Source organism: Stenella coeruleoalba (assembly GCF_951394435.1).
Source record: "Stenella coeruleoalba genome assembly, chromosome: 12".
In the NCBI taxonomy this organism is placed as follows: domain Eukaryota; kingdom Metazoa; phylum Chordata; class Mammalia; order Artiodactyla; family Delphinidae; genus Stenella; species Stenella coeruleoalba.
The window spans coordinates 86,693,527-86,717,900 of record NC_137158.1 but is presented as its reverse complement, the minus strand read 5'-3'; the positions used below and the strand labels follow the sequence as shown (position 1 = coordinate 86,717,900).

Sequence of the window (24,374 nt, the reverse complement as noted above, 5' to 3'; positions counted from 1 at the left end):
ATGACATTATTTTTTCTTAAATTCCATATATATGTGTTAGCATACGGTATTTGTCTTTCTCTTTCTGACTTACTTCACTCTGTGTGACAGACTCTAGGTCTATCCACCTCATTACAAATAGTTCAATTTCGTTTCTTTTTATGGCTGAGTGATATTCCATTGTATATATGTGCCACGTCTTCTTTATCCATTCATCCGATGATGGACATTTAGGTTGTTTCCATCCCCGGGCTATTGTAAATAGAGCTGCAATGAACATTGTGGTACATGACTCTTTTTGAATTATGGTTTTCTCAGGTTATATGCCCAGTAGTGGGATTGCTGGGTCATATGGTAGTTCTATTTGTAGTTTTTTAAGGAACCTCCATACTGTTCTCCACAGTGGCTGTATCAATTTACATTCCCACCAACAGTGCAAGAGGGTTCCCTTTTCTCCACACCCTCTCCAGCATTTATTGTTTCTAGATTTTTTGATGATGGCCATTCTGACTGGTGTGAGATGATATCTCATTGTAGTTTTGATTTGCATTTCTCTAATGATGAATGAAGTTGAACATTCTTTCGTGTGTCTGTTGGCAATCTGTATATCTTCTTTGGAGAAATGTCTATTTAGGTCTTCTGCCCATTTTTGGATTGGGTTGTTTGTTTTTTTGTTATTGAGCTGCATGAGCTGCTTGTAAATCGTGGAGATTGATCCTTTGTCAGTTGCTTCATTTGCACATATTTTCTCCCGTTATGTGGGTTGTCTTTGGTCTTGTTTATGGTTTCCTTTTTATTTAACCACTTGTTGCCACTTTACTGACCTGCTCTCACAGTTACAATTAAGACGCCTCCTGATAGAAGTCTGGTCTTTGATCAGCTCTTTCTATATGCACACTCTAAGATAAGCAGGACGTGCATTTGTTTTCTTTTTTTTTCTGTTGTTTTGGTGACAATCTTGTGCTGGGTCCCCAAAGCCTAATGGCACAGATTTTCTTAGATTAGTAGAAATGTTGGCTTTAAATTCATTTTTCTATTTCTGTGCAATTTAATACTTAAATGGTTCAAATTTCAAATGTATTTTTCCGTGTGAACAACAGCTTTTTAGCTCCCCCTCTGGGCTACTCCCATGTGCTGGGCGGCCTCCTTTTGGCCCCCAGATCCACTAAGCTTGTCTTGCACTTTGGCCCCCAGGGGCAAGTCACTCAGCTCCCTTGCCCTCCCTCCAGCTTCCATCTGGATTCAGCCACGAGTGGCATTGACCAGAGATCAGAGGGCAGGAGGAGAGAAGAGTTGGTGTGTTCATTCCCCTCGCTTCTTCCTTGTGGGTCCCCGCGTCTGGGGGCAAGACCTCAGGCCCTTGCTAGCTGTCCTTCGTCCCTCCAGGCCCAGGGTGGGAACCTGCCCACTCTCACTGGCCCTCAGTGCCTTACTATTCCTTGGTTTCCCTCCAGGCCATGTGAATAGTCCCTTCAGTCAATCCTCCAATCCTCCTGGGTGTGTCATCTGTTTCAGGTCAGGATCCTGGCTGATATAACCTTGTGTTGAAGTAGGTATTAAAGTTACTGTGTTTTACAACTGGACTATGTTTCTAAATTTTTCTCCCACTTAAAGACTTAGTTGGTATGTGGGAGGTTGCAGTGAGGTCAGAGCCTAGTAAACAGTGAGGGTAGAGAATCAGAGGTACTGAGTATTACATTTCCAGCTCACTGTGGAAATCCAGCCAGCCTTTCAGTCCTTTTGAATTCCAGTTATTCACACAGTGAGTAATTGTAATAATAATCGTATGAGAATTCATTCTTTGTTTATCTTCACAGTGCTACCTGAAATCTTTATAAAGTTGCTTATATGTTTCATCTGCGTAGTTCTACTTCTTTTCCAATAGGACATCGTATCCTTGGCTAACTAACTTTACAGAGTCTGTGGCATGGGATGAGGGGGCAGTGGGGGAGAGCTGGGGCTTCCTTTTTGGCCACCAGTAACTCACCTGAAATCCTGCAGGCTGTGTGGTTTCTTTTCTCTCCCTTTTGTAAAGTTCAGTGATTCTGTGATCGTGGGATGTGGGAAGAGAATTTTAAAATAGGCTGGCACTGGGAAGGTGGACGTACGCACTGGCGAGAGGCGCTCACTTTCAGGTCGGAACCTCTGCTCACCTGTGACAGGTCCTGTGTTTTAAGTTGCTCGACCCGGTCTGGGATGATGCTGGGGGGAAAGACAGGGAGAGAGATGTCTCTTATTGTAACTCCTGTGGATGTTAACGTATTTCAACTCGGCTCTGCCTCTAACGACTAGAAACCTCCTACTTTCTTTGTCTCCACTACTGTCACCTTAATTCAAGCTGCCGTCCTTGCGCATCTGGATGGCTGTGTGTTCTCCTAAACGGCCTCCTAGCAACCTCCCTCCCCCTACAATGCTACAGTTCATCCTCCTCTGGGCAGAGCTGAGGTATCTCTTTAAAAGTGTGTCATGTCGCTCTTCTACTCCCAACTGCCAGCATCTCACCATCAGACTTGGTCCTGTCTTGTCTGGAGACTTAGCAACGGCCTGGCACCTCCTTGCTCCTGCATTTCTGCCAGACTGGCTTTCTCACCGTTCCTGCAGCACACCTCACCTATTCCCATGTTAGGACTTGTATGCACACTGCCGCCTCTACTGGACTCTCTCTCTCATCTTCATATTTTTGCCTCTCGTAAAATATTTATTTATTTATTTGTTTGTCTGTTTGCACTGGGCCTCAGTTGCGGCACATGGGCTCCTTAGATGCGGCATGTGAACTCTTAGTTGCGGCATGCATGTGGAATCTAGTTCCCTGACCAGGGATCAAACCCGGGCCCGCTGTATTGGGAGCGTGGAGTCTTATCTTCCCTGCACCACCAGGGAAGTCCCCTAAAATATTTTTTATATAGACTTGTTGAGTGAAAATCTTTACCCTATTTTTTACTTCTCCCCGTTGGAACATTAGTTCTACAAGAGCAGTGCGTATTTTGTTTATTATTTTCGCCGTGCCTGATACGTACAGGCATTCAAAACTTTTTGGAATAAATGAATGTAGTCAACCCCCCCCCCCCGAGAAATTACCCCCGTAGGAACCATCTGTGATAGAGGCGTTGTGTTGTGCTCTTACTGCGGTGCTCTTAGTCAGGGGGCTTTGCAAGATCATACCAAGAGCACAGTTGGCGTAAACGCCATCCCTTTCACAGTTGGTTGTTGGAATGCATTACGAATTCGGTCTCTATACCATTAGGTCTATATTCCACTCAGAGAAAGAAATAAAACAATTCCAATTCAGGTTAATATTTCCGGAAAACCATGACCATCTAGCTGATTTGTCATGGAGAGTAAAAAATGAGTAATTTTTATTTACTAAAGGCATTTAGTACAAATTTTCTTGTCTGTCTTATTTTTTACTTGTTTGGTTCACAGTAAAATACTCTTAAACTGTTTTGTCTAAGTAATTTTGATAGCGAAATCTAAAGGATGACTAGATTATAAACTTTTCAACCCTAGTAGTAGCAATGCTGCCACAGAATCATATCCAGTGAGAAAGTTGGCTTCACATGCTTTCCAGTTCTATTAACATTTTTTCATAGATTTATGAGATAAGAAATCTTTTTTGAGATAAAGCTTATTACAATATTTAGCCAAAAGAAATAAATGCTGATTTTTTTGTGTGAATGTAGATTGAATGAGACTGAATTATTTCTATCTCATGAAATAATTATTTGTTAACAAAATAATAGTTTTTTTTCATGTTCTGTTTCTGTTTAAATGAATTTATCTGTTGAGCAAACAGATAATATACTTGTTGCTTTAGAAGCCCAAATCCAGAAATAAATATTCTTCTTTTAAACCACAAAGTGCTTAGGAAACTACCTCATCAAGAAACCATGGGGTTTCCTGATCATTTTAAGGGATTTGCATCTTCACATGGCATCTGTTTTGGGGTCACAGGATGGGTACATGTAAGTCTCATTGATGTTTTTAAAGTTATCTAGGCTTCCCTGGTAGAGACATGATACCCTTTTGACATGTGTCCTTAATGAAAAGTAAAGTTGTAGAAGATACCATTTAATTAGGCTAATGCGCTAAACGAAATTGGCTGATGGGAAATGAAAGAACCTTAAGAGTGATTGGCATCAAAGGAACCTGCTTTAGGGAACACCACTGAATCAGAGACTCTGCCCACGCGACAGACAGATGCTCTTACTAGGCTGTGGGCCTGGTGGGCAGGCTCAGGACCCAGGGAGTACTGTGCCCACAGATGGGGATTGTCTGTGCACCTCCAGGAAATAAGGCGGCCTTGAGTAGCAGTGGAGTCCTCAGACGCATTAGAATTTAGGTAGGAGCTGGAATTATGACACCTTCTCACTTGTTATGTGGTTTTGTGTCTTTCTCGATAATTTTCCTTTTATTATGTATTTTGCTTTGTAAAAGTTAATGTCAGTAATATTAAAAGCTCTTAATAACTTGTACTTAGTGCCACCATTAAGTGTAGACTTCATTTAGGGTGACCTCATGTCACTAGACCAGATGCGTTAAAATTATAGGGGATATGTCTGTTTGAATTCTTTTAAGCAATTTTTATCTTTCTCCAAGAGGAAATATTAAGCCAAACCATATTTAGAATAAAAAATCAGACCTAGAACACATAGTTGTGAGTGCAAAGCAATTGAAAAGAAAACTCCTTTCAGTTGGAAAGTTGGAGCTTGTAAAGTGTTTGGAGACATCCCATTTCTCTGCAGGTGGGGAGATGGGAGAGAATTCTGGGAATCTGCATCTACTCTGGCCTTGTCTTGAGCCAGTTATACCTTGAAGAAATCATCTCATTTATTTGCACCTCAGATTGTCCTTATATAAAATGAAAAGATTGGGACTTTTTTCTTCACGGTTTCTTCTCACTCTAAATTTCCAGAATTCCACAGAAGTCAAAATCTGGTTTGTGGCAGTAAAATACAGCAGGGGATTTAGATGGTATCAGGGCCATGCCCACATAATATTTTATTTCAACAGTAACATCTAGGCAGCAGGAACACAGGATATACTCTTCGTGGAACTAGGGACAGAAGTGACTGATGTTCTTACAATAAAAGCTACACTGTTCTTTCATTCTTTATTTTCTTGCCTGTTAGCTGTATCTGCTCTGTAACGCTATCGTTCCCCCATCATGAAGCGATGCCCACTTTAGGCCTCACTCACTCCTGAAAATACAGAAGTCTTTCCAGTTGTTCTTATAAGTTTGCAAATGCTGCAGTGACCAGTTTTATATTATTGTGTTCTAGAGACCGTGTCATTGGCTTGATGATGACTGCCTGTGATCTTTGTTCTGTGACAAAGCTGTGGCCAGTAACAAAATTGACGGCAAATGATATATACGCAGAATTCTGGGCTGAGGTACGTCCTTGATTTTTATATGAACATAGATAATATCAAGAAATGAGAAACAATTGGGAAGAAATTAAATATAAGGATAATTTAGTCACAGTATCTTAGTTGCTCATGTTTATGTTTACTTAAAAAACTATTGTTTAACACTTATACAGGTATGAAGTAAGAACAGTCATTCTGTTACATCTGACTTGAATATGTGTGTAAACTCTCTGATCTCCACTGAAATAGTTCAGGAACTGATGCCCTGAACAGTAGTGCAACAGTTTTCCTTATTTAATAGCCAATCTTTTGTCATCCATCCAATAAACTGTATTAGGCCATCTCCTTTATGGCAGCCACTGGAAAACGTACTAAGAGGGACCCACGATATCACGGGCTGTATGAGCCTACAGCTAGAAATTCGAGAGACTAATCACGTTGTACCGTAGAAACTGAGATGATGTAAATGTACCAAATGGGCAATTTAGCTGAAATTATGAGTTCTGTAGAATATGTGGGATGTCAATCCATGAATTCCTGACATGTGAAACAACCATGTGAATTACTTTCATGAATACCTTTTCTAGACTGAATTATCCAAATTATCAGAAACATGTGTTTACTCCTTGATTTGCCATGAGTTAAGTAGAATATAATTCTCTTATTCAAATGAATCCACAAATACTTAGATCCCTGCATGTTCAAAGATTATGGAAAAAAACTGTAAAGTATTTGTACACCTCATTTGTTCTGAAGAAGTAAAAGTAAATTTGGAGGACAAAAAGTTCGGTAGTTGATGGTTCAGACCATAAATCTCATCCATGTAGAAGAGTGGATGTAAAAAGTAAAAAACAGTAAGTCGTTAAGCTAACGATTAGTAGAAATAGTCTATAATGTTGATCTGTCTTGTAATTGTAAAGCCAAAGAATTTTTGTTGGGTGAAGACCACGGGTCTTGAGTTGAATATACTCATGGTGTTATTTCTCAAATACACAATGCATACATTGTGTAGGCATCCTCTTGCATGGTTTTTTTTTTTCTTTATTTTATTGTGTGTGTGTCAAAATCTAGTTACTATCAGACTCAGAAAGATTGTTTTTAGATGTACACGTCTGAGCTGTAATGTTTGACTTTATTATCACAGTCAACTTAATTTGCATGTGTGTCTAAAAGTAGTAACCTAGAATTAATTCTATAAACACCACATAAGAAAACTTGTCTGAAGCTAGCTTATTGTTTTGCAAATACTTTTATTTATTTAACTGTGACATACTTCATACCATAGCAACTATATCTGTATTCTAAAATACGAATCGAAATGTGAGAGACGTGTAGACTTTTTCCCTTTCTATTCCCCGTTGGTTAAACAGTCCACAGGGAGCGATTAGCTGCCAGTATCCTCATAGATGACGTCTGCAGGGAGCTCCCGGGGTGGAAACAGAAACGTAATCACCCAGTCTTGCCAGTTGATCTCCTAGACGTTCATAAAGTCCACGCTTCTCACCTCAGCCCCGCACTCTCTCCCACTTCTTCAGAGCTTCACCAGATCCCACCTGGGTTACTGCAACATCTAACTGGGTTCCTTGCCTTTATCTTTTAAAATCAGTGTAGCAGTGATTAAGAGTATAGTCTCTGGTGTCATGTTGCTTGAGATGAAATCCTTGCCTTAGTGCTGAGACTGAGCCCTCAGGCCAGTTCTCTGACTCATCTCTGTGCTTCGGTGACCACGCTTGCCGGTTCAGGACGACTTTAATTCTGTTTATGTCAGTACCACACCTCCCGTCTTCCGTCTCTCCACACTGATATGATAAAGATGAAAATCACACGCTCGATGCTGCAGCAAGCCCTCTGCCTCTCCAAACTCTCCCACATTTCAGCCCCTCTGTCCTCTGGGTCCCTGACCGTGCTGTGCAGTTTCACCTGCCTGGGGCTCCCTCCCTCACCCCTGCGGCCCCTCACCCCTGAGCCCCAGACACCCCTGTGCTCCTGCACACACGGTCCATGGTGTCCCGTTGTTTTCCTCGTCAGCATCAATCCTTATTCGGGTACATATTCAAATCACTGCTTATTTTAAATCTTTTTATATGTTGGGCTTGTGAAATCCTTGAGCAAGGGGCCTAGTTATTTTCATTCACTTAGGACATAAAAGAAAAAAAGCTGGAGAACCACTGCTGTTCATATTTAAAGCAACAACACCAGAGCAAACTCTATACTTCAAGTGCCTTTAGTAGTCAAGGCAAGTGTCTTTGTCCTGTACGCAAACATTCTTAACGAGGGTTATAGTAATTTGTCTCTAGACCTTATCATAGCACATTCAGGGTGGTTTTAGTTGTTCTGTGCTTTGGATTTCTGAAAACAAGCATAATTAAAATAAAATAATAAAATAATTAAGAAATGTGAGGGAAGAGTGTGAGGTATTCAGGAAAAATTTTAACAATCTTTAACCTTAAAAAATAAATAAAAACAGTAAGATAATTTTTAAAATCTATAAAACGGGGATAATAATATCTAACTCATAGTATTTCATGAAGATTAAGTGAAATAATAGTACAAGTTACCTAACCCAGAGCCTGCGATATCGTACAGCTTTAATAAACATCTGTAATTTTTAACCTCTATGCTGATGTCTAGCCAGTTATACTGTATCTTTACTGACATGTTTTAGTAGACTATTGTTTATTATTGATGTATCAATGTTCCTCTTTAAAGCCTAGCTTCACCCGGCGCATTGCATGTGAAAAATCATCTGAAGAAGTGAGATAAAGACCTTGCGGTTATCTCACATTTTGTTCTTGTGTTCCACCTCACACATTTATCTCCTCTTATTACTAACTTTCACTAACTTCTACAAAATGAAACCAGAAGAGATGGCTAGGTTTCTGGTAATTCAGTACAGGAGAGGAATATCAGGATAAAACCCTGCAATAATACATTACATTTTTTATTATTCTGACATTTGTTTGGGTCCTTAAGCAGCAACATTATTCATTTTGAAGAGAATTAATGAAAAAAGGGAACCACTCATTAGTACCAAAGTTTTATAGCAGTTTATAAAATTGAGAGAGCCTCGTTTTCCCCTGTTTCTCCCAGGGTGATGAAATGAAGAAGCTGGGAATACAGCCTATTCCCATGATGGACAGAGACAAGAAGGACGAAGTCCCACAAGGCCAGGTATGAATTGTGTTGTAAAGTCCAATCGTTTACAGTGGCCATAACAGCGGACATGAATAAAAAGCATATGCAGTCTTATAGGACCTGGAACCACCTGAAATCTCCATTTAGACGGACTTGGAGGATAGTAAGACCACGAATGGGAAATCCTAGTTGCATTTAAAGGATTCTCAGCTAGCCTTGTCATCATCACCTCTTCTACGGATGAAATTGCAGTCAGTTGCAGGCTTTCTTTTCTTACTTGAAATAGAGGGGATGGATGAATTTGAATTGTTGATATTTTTAACAAGCAGAAAATATTTTGTCATCAAATGTACAAAGATATTTTTTGGAGAATAACATTATAGATTTTGATTAGGTCCACTTTTCCTAACAAATAATGCATATATTTTAGTACATTTTGAGTTTTGTCTTACCATAAACTGGCACTAATTATTCTCTTTTCAGGTCTTACTACATAATTTATGTTAATTTTTTATGTTTCGAGAGCTCTTGTGCCTTGTTAGTTTTGCATGTGTGCGTGTGTGGTGTGATATATTCCTTTTATTATGGTCCTTTTAAACTCTCAATCTTCTAACATCATAATAAGGATGTTAGTTATGGACAAATAATATAAAATTCAGTTTAGAAAACATTTCAGAAAATTCACAAGATGAAGGTTTTGGATAAGTTCTCAAATTTTCCTACTTTATTTATTTAAACTTACGTTATTAACTCTTAATACAAAAGTTTAAGCTTGTCCACAGCTCTTGGAGGGCACAGCCCAGCAAGAGGTGGCGTGATTTTCTCGCCATCATTGCCTCTGGGGAGCAGTTTACTTGTTCGTATCCTTAACCAGTTCTTCTAGCAGGAGGCCCACTTTCCGTCTCTGCTGACTGTGTACTGACATACCTACCACGCATGTTGCAGTTTAGTTTTATTTTAACATTGTGTGTGGAACTTGCCCGTGTAGGTAATCACAGTGATTATCCTTTCCTGTCTTGTGCCTGCTTTCATGTCACGTTGTAAAAGTCCTGTCCCACCCTGAGATTATATAAACATTTGCCTATATTTTCTTCAGTTATTTTTTTTATTTCATCACTTTATATTTAATTTGTTAGTTCGTTTGGAATTTATCTTGTTATATGGATAAGATAGGGAGTTGATGACGTTAGCTTTTCCTTGTAAATAGTTGAGCACTCATCCCAATAGGGTGCATAAGAGAACTGAAGATGTCGCCAGGGAATGAACTTTGTTCTCATGTTACTTCATTAAGAGTAGTATGTTTCTGCCAAAATCCCAGATCCATTTATAGTATTAGAGAATTTTAAATACAACATTTCTGTGATCAGCTAGTATTTTACCAAATATATTGCTTCTGACTTGAGATTACTATGAAATGATTCTTTGCCATAAAAATAAAAGACTCTCCTTCCCAATAATTAGTCTCTCTCTCGAGACCTTCTGCACCATGGCATCTGCTAAATATTGACATAAGAAAGTCTGTGCATGAACTGTAAAGTTAAAAATGGAAATGCATTTATTCTAGCAAGATGACTCTGATGATAGACTTTACACCAGGAGAAAGCAGAAAGGAACCAAGTGTATTTGACTCTTCTATATTCCCTGGTGTGTCTCACCGAAATTCAGTTAAGAAACTGGTAAGCCATGGTTTGCCGGTCACTTTATCTAAGGAGCCAGTTTTATCTTGTACATGTTGTCAACCATTAGGGCAGTTATTTGTAGCCAGACAGTCTGTGTTGTCTGGTTAATCATCCAGCAGCTCTTTTCCATGTGGCCTTCAAAGGCCAGTTGGGGCCCTCATCACTTATGTGCACAGTGGCCCAGAATAATTCCTAATAAAATCTTTAATATATTTTTAAAAGTATCACAGATTAAAAACTTTAAATTCCGACATATTGAGAGAGCTGTTACCTGAGAGGGCTATGATAAAGTCAGTGAGATTTGTCGTAGGTCAAAAAAAGGGAGGGAGGAGATGAAGAAAATTTCAGTAAACCCAGTGAGGTACCAAAGCTAAGAGTAACAAATGAGACACCCAACAGTGGGTGATGCCTGAGTGTTAAGTTGGTGACGAGTCACCCGTGTAGAGGAATAGCAGATTTGACTTTGAAATGCTTAACACTTAAAGTGCTCAATTTGACCAGAGATAAAAATAGGACCTGAATTATAACTGATCTATAAAGAGAATTCCATTGAATATCGTACTTGGGTTTTAGATTAACTTCTTTTTATGTTTTAAATTTTTTTGTTTTACTTTGTGAATGTATTTCAATGAATTTTTAACTGTAATCTGCAGTAGTGTTCCTTGAGCCAAAGATTACTTAGCAAAACCAGAACATTTCGTTTTTTAGGTAGGCTTGAGAAGTAAAAAATTCGCTTGAGGAATATAGCGCTACTAGAATTGCTAACGTGCAGTTGTGTTTCTTGTCCGTGATTTTTGCACTGAGGCAGCTTGGATTCTACAATGCCGTGGCCATTCCCTGCTACGCCACTCTCACCCAGATCCTCCCGCCCACAGAGCCTCTCCTGAAAGCCTGCAGGTATGCACAGTAGTTCAACCTGGGATGCTATTTTTTAAAAGATAAGAATGTATAGGATTTTATCTCCAAGTATATATGTGTCTTCACTACAGTTTACAATAAATGGGCTGTGTGTTTGCCTATGTAACAAGTGTACATCAAGAGTATTTATTCATAAAAAGTTTTGAAGTTTTGTTTGTTCGTTTTTATGACTCAGAGGTCCCCGCCCAATGCTGTTTTGAAGGAGACAATAAAACTTGAAAAATTCATCATGTATCATTGTATCCAAGGAAACACAACAAAGTTAGTGGGTGTTTTTTTCCCAATATATAAAAAAATCTCTTCAGGTTCTGGGAAAATGATACCTGATGACATAGGACAAAAGCTAAAGTGTTACATTTTTCAGGTTATATTTTAGGGGTTTCTTTTGTCCAAAGGTATCTTAGCAGGTCTTCTTTGCATGAATTTTGTGTTTGCTAATGATAAGGTTCCCTTCTGATTTTGACTTTGCGTGTGAGAAAGCAAGGTGCAAGGTGGGGAAATGTCCAGGAGGCCTCTGCGAGGTTAGCCGGGCCAGCAGGGTGGTGGTCAGGCAGCGGGAGTTCTCACACCATCGGAGGAGAGGAAGATGCTGCAGCCCTTGAGCTGCAGATACTGAGACGGGAAGATAGGAGGTGGGGGAGTGAGGCTGTGTTTGAGACTAGAGGCCACCGGAGCACAAATACAACCTCGTAACGAGGAACTTTCAAAAGTTTGTAGCAGGTGTAACTTATGGTGCCTTTCTAATACATGACACACATGTGGGGTGAAGGGGATGGAGCCGCCCCGGGGGGACACACGCTTCCCCCCATGGAGTGGGAAGGCCTGGCCGGAGGTGTCGTTGGTGGATGAACTTGCGGCTCCGGGCCCCCTTCCACCCTTTCCTCCCATCCCGCGTGTCCTCGGTGGTCACCCGTTGGCTCAGTCCCCTTTCCAGTGAATTGCAACTAAGAAACGAGCTGGTGGGACGGGGCTTTGGTGGTTGAGGCTCCTCTGAGGAGACTGAGCAGTGGTGCCGAGTCGGGGGACGGGCTGGGAGCCTGCAAGCTGGTTATAGTCAAGGTCACCAGAGTCAAAACGACACCCAAAAGCCATCAGGCTGAGTTATGCCACAGGATGGTGCAGATGATTGTTGGGACAGAGTCCAGAAATCCTTTCTGAAACAGCCCCTGTCGCTGCGTCTCTTATTCCAGGAATAACCTGAGCCAGTGGGAGAAGGTGATTCGAGGGGAGGAGAGTGCCGTGTGGATCTCGAACCCGCCGGCGGCCCAGGGGACCTCGGAGAAGCTGCCCGTGAAGATCGATGACTGATGGCCGCCCCTGAGCCCTCCCACCTGAAGATGTTCATCTTGCTTCTTTGACTTTTCTTCCTTTTATTTTTGTGGGGGGAACCTACACCTGGTAACTGGGATGCAGACCTCTTCAAGAAGGTACCATCAAGTAAACACATCCAGCAGACGGCTCCCTGCCAGGCTCCTCTGTACTGCGTCACAGACGGTGATCAGCCAGGACCAGAAATCCGCAGCCCCAGTGACTCCTTGTGAACTGGCCTTTTCTAATGGGCTAATATAGCTGAGGCCTTAATGGAAATGGACAATTGTTGGAAGGGGGTACTTTTCCACTGTATCTTTCCAGTGAGGGTTAAAACGGTACTATTAGGATATTGTACTTTGGCTTTAACACCAGTGTTGCTTTGATGTTGTTGGTTATAAATAGGAACTTTTACGTGTTACTCTTGTGGATGTTCATGTGTGACCTACTTGTAATTAGCGTGAATCATAGCAGACAGCCTCAGACACGTGGCATCGAGGTTACAGAGTAAGAAGCGCCTTTCTGCAATCAGTGATGGAAAATCCATCCTTCTTCAGAGCCTCATGAACTAGAAGTTAGGTGGACTTAAAGCGTGTTCTGTAAGCTTATACTACAGGGCTTAGATGAATACATTTAACGCTAAAGGAAGCAGACTTTCTATCCCCTTGAGACGAGATGCAGGTATACATCATACTAAATCTCAGAAATCCAAGTATCAATTCCAAAAATGTCAGAGAATATTTTTTCTTTATTTTTTTCTTTATTGTAGTCTTGGCAAATTTCCTAAACCCTTTACATAAAGAACAAAATAAAAGCAAGGCATACAATTTTTTTTTCAACGGACAAGTCTTATGGATGTCAAATGTGAATTTTTAACAATGATTCTTTGATGTTTTCACTCGATGTCATTGCAAAATCTTAAACTCACATTCCAAGTGAAAGGGTTGTTCTACAAATTATTTAATGACAAGACCATACATTTCTCCTAAAGTCAATTAAACCGTAACATCTAAGCCTCCCGGAGTCTCCACTGCGAGCCGCACATTCAGCTCCTGTTCGTACTCCCCTCGTGCTCGTGCGCTCTCGACGGTCTTTCGTAAGCTCTCTGCCCTCGGCGGCTGCCTCGGGGCCCATCTCTGTTCTCTTTGCTCTGCTCAAGGTCAGATATCTACAGAGACACCTGCGTCTGCAGAGTCTCTCCTGTATCAGTTTTGGTAGGCTCATATTACTCTACAATGTAAATGTTTTGAAAAAATATACAAAAGTAATAGTCTGGACCCCCTCCTACAAGGATTATAAACCAGTCGCTTCTGGTGCATAGTTAATGCTTTAAAGATTTTTAGCACAATGACATGGTAACCTCCGAAGCTGTGCAAGTCCTGACCTGAAGGAATTAGAGTCTCAGAAGCGCTAGGCTGAGCCATAACAAATGGCTTATCCGCGATCCTCAAAGCAGGAAGCTGGAATATTACTTTCAACAAAATAAATTTTTAAAAATATTCTTCTCCATATCCAATACTATACACATTGTTGTTCATATGAGCTTGGTTTTTGCAAAAATGATGAAATCAGGTGTTTCTATAATATGGTTTATTTGTGTTGCAGCAGAGTTAGCTATTCATAAACATAGTTCTTATTTTAAAACTAACACTGTGTGTCCAGTTTCCTTATGGGCTTCTGAAAGTTGCCATCTTCCTTACATGGAGCTCCATTTGCTATTATAATTATACAATACGAGGTAAAATGAAATAACAAAAGAGAGAGAATACCACTGTGGCTAGATACACACACACACACACACACACACACACACACACACACACACACAGTTGTATGTAGCTGTGCACACAGACATTCATGTAGGTACACACATGTACGTAGACACACACACATATATGTGTGAGAGAGAGAGGGAGAGAGAGGCAAACACATCTTTGAAAAGTAAAAATCAGCCCCATTCTTCAAAAAGTGATTTTTCATGTTGGAAAATGTATGTGGTTTGATATAGGGCTGACTAGAAAGAGTCCTTTCTCATGTTAATGTATTCACAGAACCGAATTCTAAAAAGTTGCATCCATCCAAACTTTCTACAGCCAAATGTATGAAACTGGACCCATGAGATTCAACTTTAATCCCCAAAGTTACTTAGGTCATCTAACTGAACCTGGAGACTGAATTGCAAGGAGAAAGGAAATATCATTGAAGACTATTGTTTCATTAAAAGGATTTTAAAAGAGTGCATGAATTCTGCTTCTTGAAACAGACAACAGTCACGGGGGAGGAAATGCTATGGCTGTTTGCATTTTTAAGGTTGCCGTTCTGACATGATTATTAGAGAAAAGTATCTTATTTTGGCATACCCAGGTGTATTGCATTGTGTGACCTGTACTTTGAACAGTAGTTTCCCAAAGAAACGTGTATGGAGTTATTAGTTGGTTGATTTCTTGTGAAATAGTTATAATAGAAGCAAAGTTTGAACAAAGGACTGTATTCTAATGTAAACTGTTACTATTACTTTTACCATGTGTAAGATTGACTTAGGAATCATAGATTTACCTAAAATGAAAGGGCCTCAGATGCAGTGATATTTAGTTGACAATCTGTTTTGGAAAACACACAGTTAGGAGTATTTTGTATCTCAGCGGATTTATTTAGCAGACACGCTTTAGAGTTCTGTTTCGTCTTTTCCCCAGATTTTTTCTTTAAAGGGCAGATGGTTTTTATGGCCAAAAGTTTTGATGAGTTTCTCATTAAAGTGGTATTTTATATTGGGCCACAGTTTCCCTGTTCAGTATAAATTTGGTAATCAGCTGTGAGTATATGTAGAATATTTGATTTGCAAAATTTTTTATTGGTTGTGCTGATTTATAATAGATACAGTTTTATCATCAAATGCAATTATTCCATTCAGAGATAGTGAATATATTTTTTAACTAGAAATTTTCTTGGAAATGCATGCTAACAACGTGAACTATTGAACTTGGGCAGCAGAATAAAATTCTAAAAAATGCAAGTATCTGATTAATTACTAGTTGTGATTTAATTAAATAGAAAATCTTAAATGCAATTAATGTGGAAAGGAATTCTAAAAAATGACCCTTTTTTTTTTTTTTTTTGCGGTGTGCGGGCCTCTCACTGCCGCAGCCTCTCCCGCCCCGGAGCACAGGCTCCGGACGCGCAGGCCCAGTGGCCACGGCTCACGAGCCCAGCTGCTCCGTGGCATGTGGGATCTTCCCGGACCGGGGCACGAACCCATGTCCCCCGCATCAGCAGGCGGGCTCTCAACCACTGCGCCACCAGGGAAGCCCACAAATGACCCTTTTACTAGGGCAGGAATTGTGATCCATTTCCCAGCTTTAGTTATTTCTGAGAAGCACGTGAGAAACCAATGTTGGAAGAGAGACCAGGTTTTGAATTAGTCACACACCGTTGTCCTCCAGCCTGACTCTTCTTTCAATGGAAAAGCATCTGTGCAGACAATCACAGTACTGCTCGGGGTGACTTGCTCTCACAGCAGCAGAAACAGAGCTAATTCAGAACTAGATCCGCTCAGTGTAGGTTTCCTCTCTTTAGCATGCTCTTATGCAGTCACCCGCAGTGAGTTTTGCTTTCTTGGTATATTCAAGCACAGTAGCTATGTTTGTACATGATACACGTAGATGCATAAATCCTTAGCTTCCTGGATTGCTTAATAGATTTAGTTTTGAGTATTATGTTGCTGGTCTTTTAACCCAGAGTAGGGTTTGAGTTTTAATAGGACTAAGTGATTCACCACGCCTCGGCCTGTGCCTTTATTTTAAACTCTGTAATCTTACCTCTTCATTCATATATTCATTGTTTTGCTTTCTTGCTTAACTATAATTAACAACATTTCAAGGGACACATCCATGGTTAATTTTATCAAGTGGAATGAGTTAGGATCATTCTCTCCTTATCAGATTTCTATCCCTTATTTTATTTCATTCACAGTCACCCTTGTGACCATAACCGATGAACTGTTCAGATTCAGTCTTTTTTGCAAGAACTTCCAAGAACTGTGACACTGATTGTGATGTGATTTTGTTGGCTTTTTCAGGTACATATGCATGATTTAGATTTTGAAAATCACTTCTATCTTTGTATATTTCAAATGTATTTGCTTTCTACACTTGGCTGATTTTATTCAGGATTTAATTCTTTAAAAACATATTCATTTAGTCACCTTAGTGTATCCCTTCTATTGCAAGTATTAATCTGATTTTAAAATCACTGTAAAATGTAAATTAGCCGAGTATGCTGTCAGTGATGGTTTCCCCAGGCTTGTCTGTAGTGCATGGCTAGTATATTTTTACCTTTGCATTAAGTATTTATCCTGATACACATTTTGCCAATTTCTTTAAGCACTTAAGTTTAAATTAGTGATACCCAATGCAGTGCTAACACTTTTTGTTTTTCGTCTTTTTTATTTTTATTTTTTACTGGATATTTTGGTTGTCTGAAGCACTAGATACATTTATGTGATGATAAGAATAGAAAAAAAAGGAAGAAAACAGTTTTGATGCTGTTCTGGTTCTAAATTGAAAAGATGGGACAAAGCGAAAGACAAGAAACACGTTTGAAATCCAAAGAAGTATTACTACCTTCACCCGAACTCTAAGCTTTTCCCTTCTCTGACTGACAGTGGAAGGTCCTGCAGAGCTGACCGCCCTGAGAGGGTGCAGACCTGCGTGTACCTCTGCTGGGCACGGGTTAGCGTTACCCCAGGACCCAGGCCGAAACTTCCAGCCAGATCACGCTTGCCAATTAGGGTAGTCGGTTTCCACACGTCAAGTTTCAGCTAGTACTTTTGAGGAACCGTACATTCACTGAAGCTTAAGTGGAAAGGTTTTATTCCTATTGCAGGATAAGTTTTAAAAGCGTGTTATCCAGTACCCTAGTCCACCTAAAACATCACCCTATCCTGGGCATTGCAGCTTTTGTTTTTTCTTTAGTTCCCAGTCCTGTGCCGTATCGCAAATATACTGTGTAAATGACATACGGGAACACTCTTCTCCATATGACCTGTTGTCTGGTGTATGCCCTTTATATTCACTTAGTGTGCACACTGAGAGTAGATGTCGTTGTAGAAGGTGTTTCTATACCACACCCCCCACCTGTTCACCAGAACCCACCCAGTGACCCACTGGAAAAAGTGTGCGTGCCCAGAACACTGTGAAACAGTTACCAAAATTTGTAGAAATGCAGCATCTTGACTCTTTCTGAAAAGAAGGGGTGACTTTTTTTTTTTTTTACAAGTCCTTATGAACAAAGGAGATCCTCTATCCCTGCCTAGCCAAGGCAACTAAGAGTTTGCTGGTGATAATCTCCTTGCTGACCAGAAGCTGCTGGAGTAGAATACAGGTTACAAGCTGTCAAAAATACAACACTCATGATAAGCTGATTCGTAGAGTCAATGGATCTGTATCCAAAGTTTTAATGGGCTCACTTTTGGAAGGAGAAGGAATTTTGAGTTAACAATGTCCAACTTCATTACAGTTAATAAGTTATAAATTTAAAAATATTTTATATGTATGACATATAAAAACTTTGTAAAATGCACAAGTGCAATAATTTAAAGAGGTCTTAATTTTGCATTTATAAATTATAAATATTGTACATGTGTGTAATTTTTTCATGTATTCATTTGCAGTCTTTGTATTTAAAAGAAACCTTTACTGTCATGTTTGTATAATATAACAATAATCACTGATTATAACCTAGGCAAGTTGTAAATAAATTCATAATTCAAACAGCCAGTATATATGCATATATGGGTGTTACTTTGCAAAATCTTTGTTTTACTTACATGCTTAGAGCAGCAAGAAACCTTTGTTGATATGTAATTATACATTTAAAGTATATATATATGTATGATACATGAAATATATGTAGAGATGTTCATAATTTTAATGGCTATCCTTCGGTGTGAATAATTGAATACAAGAGTTTTTAAAATATCACCTTTCACGTTTATCATTTGTTCTCACGTGTGGGGAAGGTAAGAGATATTTGCAGCTTCATAAAAGTTCATGTGCAAACACTCCAAGGCTTGTCTGCAGAGGAGAGACCAAGTTCACACTGGAGCAACGTGGGATGTTTGCTTCAGCCATTTTCTAGCAGAAAGGATGAGACAACATAAAAGGTTAAAGTTTACACGATGATTTGTATTAACTCCACTGTGTCATTTTAAAAGTGAAAAGACTCTTTGGGAAAAGTGTGGTCTTTTAGAAAGACTGCTTCATGTTACAAAACTCATGAGCCCCAGTGCCAAGGCTGGTTCCTGAAACAGCTTCCCCACTGGCAGGGCTCCCAGGACCAGTCCAAGCCCACATGGCTTAAGAGTGGGAAGGACTCCACGGGGCGGGCGTGTTTACGCTAAGCGCTGGGATTCTCTCTGCTAGGGAAAAAAGATGTTCTCAGCTCAACTCACAGTATCCTCATGGCTTCATCTTTAAAACTCCGCTTAAAGTAATGGTGTTTATTTGGCAGTCTCTGCTTGCCGTCAGGTGGGCAGGGAAATGATAACTATTTAAGACCAGAATGCTAAAGCTGAATCGCATCCCAAGACCCTCTCGAACCAAACACATATTAGAGCTACATTTGGGAGTGAATGAAATAAATGTTTCCTGGAATAAAGACCTGTTGCATTGTTAAACATGGGTGTCCACGGCCTTGTTCCTTGTTAAGTAGACGAACGTAGAAAGACCTTAAAATGGAATTCTGCACACCAAACTCTTACAAATGGACTGCTCTCCGAGTGCACAGCACTGTGCATGTGGTAGACAAGATTTTTGTTCAATATTCATTTCCTGTGAAACTGTATCAAATGTTTACTGTGTTAAAAATAAATTTCATGAGCTAATATCTCCAGAAACTTATTTGGTAATCGAGCGTGCAGATTGGTTCTCTGTAAGGCTGATCTGAATTTGAACCCTTATCTTTATTACACAGGTTTGACTTTTCCATCAGACTTACCATAACCGAGAGCTATTTCCACACCAGAGGAACCCTAAAAACACAACACTATTAAGCAAACATTTTTTCAGCAAGTGTGTCGGGCGCCTGATGTTCCGGGAAGTGCAGGGAGGGGCGGCTGGGAGTCAAGGGCAGGACGCAAGTCTTCCTTCCCCGAGGCCTTCTGTCACCTTACTGTGACTTGCTGTGCCCTTGTCCCCTCCTGTGATGACTGTTTTCAGAGGCCCAGTTCTGGGAGAGACAAAAGGGAAACGACGTATTTTTTGACCTGAGAATCTCACGTATTTAACAAGACAGTTTTTTAAATCTTCCAAATAATACACGAATGATGCGGTTTGCAAGAGGACACGGAGCCTGATGAAACAGAAACCTCTCCACCCTCCCCACGGCCCTCTCCCACCATCACGTGAAAGGGAGCCGTTGAGATTTGTCCTCGATTGATGTTGAGGGGAGAAATGAAAGGGACTAGAAAAGAAAACCAGGCATTTATTTGAAACACCAACTTCCAAATGTTTATTTGGTAATGGTATACATTTCGATAATGTCGGCCTTGTTGATGTCCGTGTCATTAATTAGGTAGAATTCTTGCTCAGAATGATATTTTTAGAAGAGGGTAAATGCTCAGTCATCAACAAAAAAGTCAAACATTTTAACACCCAGAATGACTAAGATACATTATTATATTAATGTAGGTTAAGAAAATAACGCTTACCTGCTTAACTTGGCAGTAACTAAAGAAGCCATGCATCAACATACCTGTTTCCCAAGCCTTCCTGGTAAACTGAATTCTGTCCTTGTGAAACTATGACTGTCAGAGTTTGGACTTGAGGGTCACTGGTTTGACCTTCCACCAGCAACTCGAGGTCACTTACTCGCCGCCTCTGGTAGACGGTCCTCCAAGTGGGCATTGCTTCAGGGGTGGAGAACACGTTCCCATAATGCAAACCAGACCATCGCCTGACAGCTCTGGCTGCCAGAGAGCTTTGGCTAAAGTTGTCCTGAAATCTGTAGCTTTTGATGATTTTTCTTCCGAGACGCTAGTTCTGTACTTGCAGCAACACAGATACCTCCACTTCCTCTTTCATCGGACCGCCTTTCGGTTACCTATCTGGACGCTATCTGGCCTCCTGCGCTTAAGCTAGTCTCCTTTCAAACAGTGTAACTTGGCTCAGGGGCCCGTGCCATTCTCGACATCCTCCCCATAGAAATTTGCCAGTGGCCTTCTGCTGGGCCTGTACTTACTAGAGAACCAACTGTCGGGGTCATCAGCTGGCACTCTGGGTGCATCTCCTACCCCTCCCGTCTCCGTGGCTTTGTCATCCCAAGGCGCACCTGTTCTTGGCTCTTCCCACGTGTCCTCTCACGAACACGCCCCATAATGATCTCTCTCGGGATAACCTCCGTCTGGCTTCTGCTGAGTGCATCCTGAGAGGCACGAGTGTTCCCTCGTCTGTTCAAGAATCTCTGTTCCTCTCGCTCAGTGATCTGCTCCCTCCTGACTGTGCTCACTCGGGACAGGGACGCACCCCAAGCCCGGACGGAAATAACAGAGGTTAACATATATTGAGCGCTTACTATGTGACTGGCCCTCTAGGTACTACTTGGATCAACTGAGTATTCGACAATTCTATATATTATGCATGCTGTTGCCCCCATTTAAAGGTGAGGAAAATGAAACCCAAGGAAGTTAAGTAGCTGGTGAAAGAGAAAGCAGGCTGGGCTCGTCCAGGGCCAGAGACCCACCCGCAAGCACCCTGCCGTCCTGGGTGAGCCTGGCTTCACTGCCTGCCGGTAAAGGGCGCCTCTTGACTAATGTAGACACATGGAACCTTGGAGGCGCCCGTGAAGACCGGCCCCAGAGCACGTGGTGCTTTATAAGCAAGCCTCCTTCCCTGCCCTGCCTCGGTGAGGACCTGAACGGGGACTCAAAGGGGAGAAACCGCACTCAGCTGTCGAGCTGCAAAATCACACGGGGAAACTCAGATGAAGTCTTAAGAGAAACGCTTCTATGGGTGTTTATAAGCTGACAGTCCGGCTGAAAAGAGTTGTCCCCAGACCGTTCTGTCCCGGTACTGAGGGTCGCATGGACCCGGGGAGGACGGACTGTGGAGAAGAAAGCTGTCGAGCTGTCAGCGTGCCGTCTCCACCAGGTGAGAACCGTGCAGGAGGGGATTCACCCCAGACCTGTTCTGTGGAATCTGGTCAACTGGATCCTGGCGCCCACTTTTTTCCTAGAGCTTGGAGAGTGGGTGCAGGTCGCAGCTGAAGCCTCAATCAGCCTGCGGGGCGGGCTGCCTGGGCCGCTGGGTGAACACAGCCCACGTCCTGCTCTGGGGGTCGCAGCCCTGCTCTGGTGGGGGGGGTCACGGCCCCGCTCTGGGGGGAGGGTCACAGCCCCGCTCTGGGGGGTCACAGTCCCGTTCTGGGGAGGTCACAGCCCCGCTCTGGGGGTCACGGCCCCACTCTGGGGGTGTCACAGCCCTGCGGACCTCCTTCCTGTGACGGCAGCACGTGCTGAGTGGTTAGGGGGTAAAGGGGAGGGACACTGCCTCCGAGAAACCAGCCAGAGGAGCACAGACTGGCTCAGGGGACATCCCTGAGCACAGATGGGCAAGGACCAGGCAGGAGAGAGCAGCCATAGCTCCCCCATCACCCCCCAACCAGGCTACAACCCAGCACAGCCCGCTCCTGAGCCCGCATGACAGCACCCACCCCGTCACCCCGCACCCCCTGCAGCCACACCCAGAATTCAGGTGGAACGGAGCAGGGAGACAGGCTTTTAATTTGACTGATTTAAAACCCAAGGGACTTCAGGACACACTAAGTTTACTACAACTGACCCCATCATGCCTGAATTCAGTTTCCACATTGGACAAATCAGGAAGTCAAGGCACGTTAAATACAGTTCTAGAAAACTAGTTACATTTTTTTTTTTTCACTGAATTCAGGGCCAGTGAAATGTGTCTTTGCTATCTTGATATAGCTTATTCTGGGTTTCAAATTCTTCGTTCCAATAGTTTAGAGATTTATTTAACTTCTACTTTGCCAGCATTGGCCTGAGAGTGACATGGAATTTACTAGAGTGAACAGGTGCGTCTGTGCGTCACAGTGTTGACGAATCATAATGCGGTGCTGTCACCAAGGCGGAGTTTCCTCACTAGGGGAAGTGTTAAAATTCCCTTTGTAAAAGTTGCTTCTCTTTCAGAATAAAAGTGCTACTTTTATTCAATATCCTATTAACATTCACGGTCCAACTGAGTCAGCCCAGGAGGATGAGTCAGGGTTCCCCAGAGAAGCAGAGCCAATGGGCTATACACCTGCACGTGTCTGTACGTACGTACGAATGTCTATATATATCCCGCTGGCTCTGTTTCTGTGTAGGACCCTAACACACACACGCACACGCACACACACACACACACACACACACACACACACACACATTTATTACGAAGGATTGGCTCACGCAATTACAGAGGCTGACAAGCCCCACCATCTGCCGCCTGCAAGCTGGGGACCCAGGGGAGCTGGTGGCTTAGCTTCTAAATTCTAGTCTGAGTCCTATGACCTCAGAGCCAGGAGCAGCGATGGTGTCAGTCTCATTGCAGGGGCAGGAGAAGACCAGCGTCCGGGCTCAGGGTCAGGCAGAGGGAGCAGCCCCACCACCCCTGCCTTCTGTCTATTCCGGCCCCCAGCAGCTTGGATGGGGCCACCCCCACTAGGGAAGGTGATCCGCTTGATGCTGTACCGATTCCAATGCTCACCTGATCCAGCGACAGCCTCCCAGATGCGCCGAGACTTCTGTTCAGCCGAATATCTGGTCCCCGCAGCTCAGGCATTGACACGTAACATGGACCCTCACATGGACCCTCACATGGACCCTCACAGCACGACGGTGCTTTCTTCTATCAATCAGGGCGCTGACTGTTATTTGTAAATCGTTCCCCAGCTCACAGAGTCCTCCTCGGATCTCTGCTCTTTATGTGTGTGCTGCCTTTTGTTTTGGCCCTTTTGCCTCCTTCCAATGTGCGCTGCAGAATCCAGCTGCACACTGCCCTGCTCCGGAGGCTTTGGCCAGTGGTACTGCCACTCGGGCGCTCGAACAGCTCTGCTGTCATTTCCCTGGCTGTGGTGAATTCTGACCGCGAGTCTGGCTCTGTTCCAGGCACTGGGCATCCAGCCACGAATGAAAACAAGAGAAACACTGCTTTCAAGGAGTGTACATGCAAGTGTGGAAAGACGGATGAGAAGCGAGCAAGCCAGACAGTACATAACGTGTCAAATGGGGACAGCTGTGAGGAAGAAAAGCAGGGCGGGGGGTGAGGGACGGGGGGGATATCTCTAATGAGGTGGCATTTTAGCAGATTCCTGATCAAGTGACCTTGGGGTAGGTAACAGTTGCTTGGATATGACACAAAAACTATCAGCGATAAAACAAATAGATCAACCAGACTTCACTAACATTAAAAATATTTGTGCTTCAAAGGACAAAAAGTGAAAAAAGTGAAAAGACAACCCCCTACAATGGAAGAAAATATTTACACATCATAAATGCGATAAGGGACTTGTGTCCAAAATATATAAAAAACTCTTTCAACAATAAAACAACAATCCAATTTCAAAATAGAAAAGGATTTGAATAGATGTTTCTCCAAAGAAGATATATAAATGGCCGATGAGCACATACAAAGTTGTTCTACGTCATTCGTTGTTCAGGAAATACAAACCAAAGCACAATAGGGTACCGGGTCACTGCTACTGCAATGGCTAAAACCAAAAAGACAGACAGTAACAAGTGTTTGGCAAAGATGTAGAGAAACTACAGCTATCACGTTGCTTGTGCGATTGTAAGATGGTGTGGCCACTTCGGAAAACAGTTTGGCCATTCCTCAACATGTTCAACTTAGAGTTTCCATATAACCCAGCTATTCCTCCCCTAGTTACACAGTCAAGAAAAATAAAAACTTATTCCTACAATACCTTGTACACAAATGT

At 42.0% G+C, this 24,374-nt stretch overlaps 1 protein-coding gene across 2 annotated transcripts in view; it reads left to right on the top strand.

Moving 5' to 3' along the window:
* PDE10A (phosphodiesterase 10A) overlaps positions 1-12,386 on the top strand; it is a gene marked incomplete at its 3' end in the record, with an annotated part of 576,158 nt that extends 563,772 nt beyond the window's left edge. For both annotated transcript variants that reach the window (XM_079939715.1, XM_079939714.1), the window contains 4 exons: positions 5,259-5,370; positions 8,437-8,517; positions 10,969-11,057; positions 12,269-12,386. In XM_079939715.1, the coding sequence (XP_079795841.1) occupies positions 5,259-5,370; positions 8,437-8,517; positions 10,969-11,057; positions 12,269-12,386 (400 nt within the window). The remainder of the gene's footprint in view (positions 1-5,258; positions 5,371-8,436; positions 8,518-10,968; positions 11,058-12,268) is intronic.
* Between the last annotated feature and the right edge of the window lie 11,988 nt (positions 12,387-24,374).